Source organism: Oratosquilla oratoria, chromosome 17 (genome assembly GCF_046742065.1).
Source record: "Oratosquilla oratoria isolate Oo_2021 chromosome 17, ASM4674206v1, whole genome shotgun sequence".
NCBI lineage: Eukaryota > Metazoa > Arthropoda > Malacostraca > Stomatopoda > Squillidae > Oratosquilla > Oratosquilla oratoria.
In genome coordinates this window covers 5,515,138-5,521,551 of record NC_134793.1, presented here as the reverse complement: position 1 = coordinate 5,521,551, position 6,414 = coordinate 5,515,138, and the positions used below count along the sequence as shown (strand labels likewise).

General features: G+C 46.0%; 1 protein-coding gene across 1 annotated transcript in view; it reads left to right on the top strand.

Moving 5' to 3' along the window:
• Window positions 1–1,612: 1,612 nt before the first annotated feature.
• LOC143034218 (uncharacterized) overlaps window positions 1,613–6,414 on the top strand; it is a 12,961-nt gene continuing 8,159 nt past the window's right edge. The window contains exons 1-2 of the mRNA XM_076200159.1: window positions 1,613–1,714; window positions 1,952–2,455. Coding sequence (XP_076056274.1) covers window positions 1,613–1,714; window positions 1,952–2,455 — 606 coding nt within the window. The remainder of the gene's footprint in view (window positions 1,715–1,951; window positions 2,456–6,414) is intronic.

The window sequence follows — 6,414 nt, the reverse complement described above, 5'->3', positions numbered from 1 at the left end:
TCTACATCCGCGGCATACTCTCAGTGGTAACTAAACCGGTTATTAGTGGGTGTTTCGCCAGGGGGATGTTTTGCCCGGGAGTGTTTTGTCCTACACTCCTCTTTCGCTTCAATATCCAAAAACAACGCCCCCCCCAAAAAAAAAAAAAAAAAAACTCACCCACAAACACCTATATTCATTTCTCAACTGAAGCCCAACTACAAACGGTGGGCATCATCTATCATATTCATCTCTGTAATATGTAGTATCCCGGATCCTTCACCGGTAAACTAAATAAACTCTGCCGCCTGAACAGCCTTCCAGAAATCACTCTAGGCATCTATTACAAACGCCCACGGCTGTTCCTCGGAACACCCGGTCAGAATCCCCGGAGACTACATCTATAGAAATAAATAAATAAATAAAAATCTGCATAACAACACGATGCCATAAGCATTTCAGTACAAAAACATATAAAGCACACTCCTTGACGACGTCTACTCAAACACATTAGCCATCACCAGTAAAACAACACTAGGTCCCACCACATACATTCCCCCGAGAAGAAACTTCCTCGCTTACCCAGAATGCATCAGACTTGCTACATGAAACCACCTCGACATACTTCATAGGGGACTTAAATGCTAAACACCAGATACTGTGTCGTTCGGTCTCTAATCCTCAGGGCAGGGTGCTGGGACCTGAATTCTCGACCTTCCTACGAGAACCGAACACATTTACTACACCTGACATAATCCTCGCCAACAGACACGCAGGGCACAATTATCATACCAAACCCGGACCCCAAACTACAAACGACCACGTGCCCGTCATAATTACCATCTCCACCAATCCCATACAGATACCCATTCATTGCAGACAAGCTCAAAAAAGATCACGCTGGGGCAGATCCCACCAACTTAGGGCGAGCTAATAAGGGGGACATTGACCAAACTATATACAGCATGCTATCCTAACAGCAATCAAGCTCACCACCCCTAAAATACCGCACTGAACACTCATACATCCTCCACGGAATACACCACCTGATACAAGCCAGACACATACACAAGTACATAGCACAACACGGATGCAGCCTCATCACATCAGACGACTCAACCAGATCAAACACACCTTACGAGAACACTACATGACACAGGGAGCACCGAACTGGCAAAAACAGATTGACCGCATGGACCTTACAGTCTTACTACCGACCCGGCAGCCTTCTGGTAATCGGTCAGATATCTCTCGGGTGGCAGCGAAACATAGTACACGCCCATGCATCACGGACGCACACGTCAACATGACAACGAATACAAGAAGACAGATTCTGAACATCTCCCGAGGAGGGTTGTGCATCCAAGATCACTGCCATGGAGGAAAGGAACGCTCTCGCCCTGATGCGCAACAAAAATCCGGGCAGAACTCTGATTTCAAAGCACATGCTTGCTCATGCTCCCCCTGTTATAAACTCAAATCTAGCGGAGATTTTTAATACCGCTCTTGCACTAGAATACTTCCCGGACGCACACAGGGGAGTATTCGAAAGAATAGTGAATCGAAGACTCCAAAAATATATTCACGTTGCACGTTGCAACACAACCAACACGGCTTCTAAGCACGACACGGCATGGACACCTTCGCTACGGCATACCAGGCAAATGCTGTTGCTAAAACCCGTAAAATGCAGGTCAACCTGGTTTTCCGGGACGTAAGACAAGCCTTCGACAAGGTATGGTGGCTGGGACTAAAACAAACTCATCTCATTGAACATCCAGTCGTCACACGGACACTCTATAACTTCATCACAGATAGGACTGTTTGCATACACATACAAAAACACTGGGCTTTACTTCGCACCTTCTTATGGGGTACCACAGGGGAGCGTATTAAACCCAACTCTCTACAACATATGCATAAAAGACATACCTGCACCACTTGGCCTACTGTCACAACATAATTTATGCAGACGACATCACGCAAATCATATCACAACCTGGCCGCTCGGAGCGATCCCTCGCGAAAACACAAGATACGAACAAGCACAGACAAATTCAAAATAATCCTCATTCAGGGACGTAGGAAAGAGCCTGTCATCATCGATGAGACTGCTCGCGGCTACTCTGATAAGGGAAAAATCCTAGAATGGACGATCACCACCAATGGTGGGGCGGCCCACGTGCGTAACTGGAAAGCACTTGCATCTCTCGGTCTACAAAGGCTGCAGAGATTTACAAACCTCTCTATGAAACACAAGAAAACCCTGTATCTCGCACTCATCCAGAGATCGCCACGGGGGAGGGAGGGAGTGGGGAGCATAATCTGGATGAGGGCCGTTTGGAGTATGTCATTCACCGCATGGATCATCCAGGAGAGACCAGAAGGGTCTTCCTTGGCTTCTAGGGCACTCAGGAGGGCTTTAATTCACCAATCAAAAGCCGGACGAGAAGACATGAAACAAGCCTCTCCACCCGTAGGCGAAGAGGTGACCCCCACCCCTGCCTAAGATTGACCACACTGGTCCATGGAGGGGACGCAGTGACAATGCGGAGAATCTGATTTTGCAGGACTTCGAGCTTATCCCTCGAACTGGGCTGGAGGGAGATGGCAGGAAATATGGCACACCATTCCAGCCACTTTTCTTTCCGAAAGGGGGAGGAGGAAGAGGAACGGAGTGGGGTGGGAGAGGAGCGGGGTGGGAGGGGAAGGAGGAGGAGCAGTAGGATAGGAATGGGAAGGAAGGTGGAGAGTAGGAGGAGAGTGGGATTGGGGGAAAGGTGGATATAGGGTGGGAGGGGGGAGTAGAAGGAGGGTGGGAGATGGCGTACAGTGGGAGGGGGAAGGGGAGGAGGAGTAGGATAGGAATGGGAAGGAAGATCGGGAATAGGAGTAGAGTGAGATGTGGGGAGAGGTGGATATAGGGTGGGAGGGGGAAGTAGAAGGAGGGTGGGAGATGGCGTAGAGTGGGAGGGGGAAGGAGGAGGAGACGGGGGTGGTGAGAAGGGGTGGGGTGGGAGGGGAGGATGGGTTTTGTGGGAGGGGGAAGGAGTTGGATGAAGGGGGAGACGAGGAAGAGGAGGAAAACTTTGTGACCTCTTAGTCTCTGTTTACATTGCTAACTCGGCATTTCTTTTTAAATGCTTCCTCTCTTCTTCATTGCTTCGCTATTTATTCTTATCTAGTTATCTATTTTTTCTTGTTCTTCTTAATCTTTGTTTTCTCGTATTTTCTTTCTTTTTTTCTTGTTTCTTATTTTCCTTTATTTCGACTGGAGCTGCACGCAAAAAATCATAATTAACTTGTATTAATTTGGTATACGTGCAAAAAGACTGAAGACAACGCGCGCGCGGGCACACACACACACACGCGCGCGCACGCAGACGCGCACATACAGACACATTCACACAGAAAGACACACAAATACGCGCGCACGCACACACACAGACACGCACACAGACACACGCACAAAGCCACGTGCACACACATACAGACACACACACAAATATGCATTCGCGCACAAATACGCGCGCACACAGACACACAGATACATCCGCGCACACAGAAAAACGCTGTCGCACTGACGCGTGCACACACACACATACACACACACGCACAAACACACATACGTACACACCGTCACGTGCACACACACACACGCGCGTATACAGACATTCAAACACACATACAGACACACAGACAGATAGACACAGACAGACAGACAGAAGCGCACACAAACAGACACGAGCAGTCACACAGGCACACACACAAGCGTACACGCATAAACACACGCACAAGCACACACGTACAAACACACACGCATAAACACACGCGCATACAGACATATACACACGCAAACGCACACAAACACACGCTCTCATAGTCACGCGTACAGACAAACACACACAGACACAAGCACAGGGACACGCACGCATTACACACCCTCGTGGCACAGTGGTAAGAGTTCTCGCCTGCCACTACGGCGGTCCGGGTTCGAATCCCGCCCAGGGCTGAAATAATTTCAGTATCGCTGCGCTGCGGGTTGTTACTCCAACTCTCGTGGGCGGGGAGATGTGTGTGTGTGTGCGTGTAAGGTCACAGTATTACCCATAGATCGGTCATACGAGCTTTGAGCTCTCATCCGGGAGGTTAGTAACTGTCGATCACGAGTCTAACACGTGATCCAAGACCATGGTGAATCACATGTACATACACAGGCATGCGTATACACACGCTGATGCAGACAGGCACATATCACTCGTCCAGTCATGCGCGCAGAATCGCACACATACAGTACGGACACTCGCACACAGAAACACTCAAACGCACAGACACATACAGATACACGCACACACATGCAGAAACACTCGCAGGCATACATACAGACACACACGTAAACCTTTTATCACCATTGTTAATTACAGTAAGGTGTAGCTGAAAAAAAACGCAGTGTGTACCTATCACGGAAACGATAAAGCAACTAAACATTTTATTCCTCTATTGTTAGGTTCCTTCTAGGTAACTTTGCCACCTACAAATCTAGCTTACAATAAACCCAAGGTCTGAATGCCGAGGAAGAATAAAAGGCACCATTCATTGGTTAAAAAGTGGTATCGGATTTGCCCGTTCTTGTTTAGTTTGGGGGAATTTCAGTTGGTGATGTGTAGTTGACTTAAGTGATCGTTTGCTTGTTTTAGTTGAGAACCGCTACAAGTCCTTTCTTTTCCTCGTCGTCTTCTATATTCATTTATTGTCTATTTTATTTACTTTACTTATCTTAACGTTTATTTATTTTTCGATTATTTATCTATTTGTTTATTCATTCGTTCCTTTTTTGTTTATCCAAATATTCATTCATTTATTTATTTACTTATTCACTTATTTAATTATTTGTTAATTTATTTTCCTTTTGGTATTCTTTGGCATCGATGTGCAAAACAATTTTAAGTTAAAAATTCTATCATTAGAGAAAATTTCCTTGTATTAAATCCTTAGTAGCCTCCTACAAATAAATCTATAACCAAATTTAGTTAAACAAGGATAAGATTTTATGATAATATTCTAAGAATATTGAGTTCGCTAATCTTGAGATGATAAAAAAAATAAAAAACAAAGGGGCAATTTACCGCTAACCCTTTGTCGCTTCTTTCAGAACCTTTTGTTTGTCTTGTGCCTCACTACATAGCCTCAAGTCATGAGCCGTTTGTCGTACTTGTGGATGTGGTGACCTTTCACCTCCGAAGCCAGGCTCCTTTTATGTGGGAACGATGGTGGCTCGCCTCTCTCAAGGCACTTGTTACCCCCAAGCATAGTCTATCAGAAACAGTTATCTCCAAGAACCCGGGATCCTAACAACGATAGAACATCGAACTGAGGGATGGGGGAACCTTTGACGCGTGTAAAACCTGGCCGAACGACCGAGTGAGTCTCGGCTGATTTTCCTCAACCGTCGAGTTCGTTCGAATAGAAACGACGTCGGTTACAATCTTTCGTGTTTTTTTTTCAATCTTCGGAAGACAAATTACCTTTGCGTCATACATTGAGACACTGAATGATGAACTAAAAGGAGCTAAACCTTTAAGAATGTTAGACAGATTATTGAAGTTTTCTTAGGGAAGTCTAGAATACTTCACGCAGTCTTTTTCTAGATATTCAAATTCACAGGATTTGGCGAGAATCGGTCCGGACTCAGTGTAAACGCAGCCATTTATGTTTGGTTTGTTGTTTTCTTAAATTCTCGGAATATCTTATCTTGATTCTGTCTGTAGGAGAGAGGCCAAACGCAGAGTATGGGATCCAATGTAATTAACGTTTCGCCCAGCAGGGCTTCTTCAGTCGTTGCTGCTTTTACTCATTGATTCTGTCTGCCGCCAGTCGATTTTATTCGGTTGAGGGGAAACTTTTCCGACTCCTACAGGGAGGGATGGGAACCCATGACACGTATTCAAAACCTGGCATATTAACGACTTTTTTCCGGCACGCAAAATCCAAAGCTCACCTTAAAACAAAAATAACTAACAAATCTCCAACTTCTTTAGTATGACCTTTAGTAGCCACATGCTACGCCGGGAGGCGGATTGGGGGTCTAAGGGGTGAAGAAATGGTGCCTATACTCGTATGTAGGCCTATAATGCCACTTCGTTGGCACGCAAGAAAAATTTTGTATCAATGAATTGCTTGATGTTGGCACCTACAATTAAAAACGTTGTCCACCACTGATCTAGCGAAAGGCACCATGATACTGGACCGAGAAGATGATGCTGGCAGATTCTTCCCCTCTCCCCCCCCCCCGCAGCCCCTTACTAGAAACTCTTTAGTATATTAAAGACTTGTCATCTTTAATACCCAGAGTAGAGACTTTGTGAATCTCCCCTCCAACGGAGACTTAGCTCGCACACCGACGCAACCAGTTGCATGAAACTGATCGCAGACACA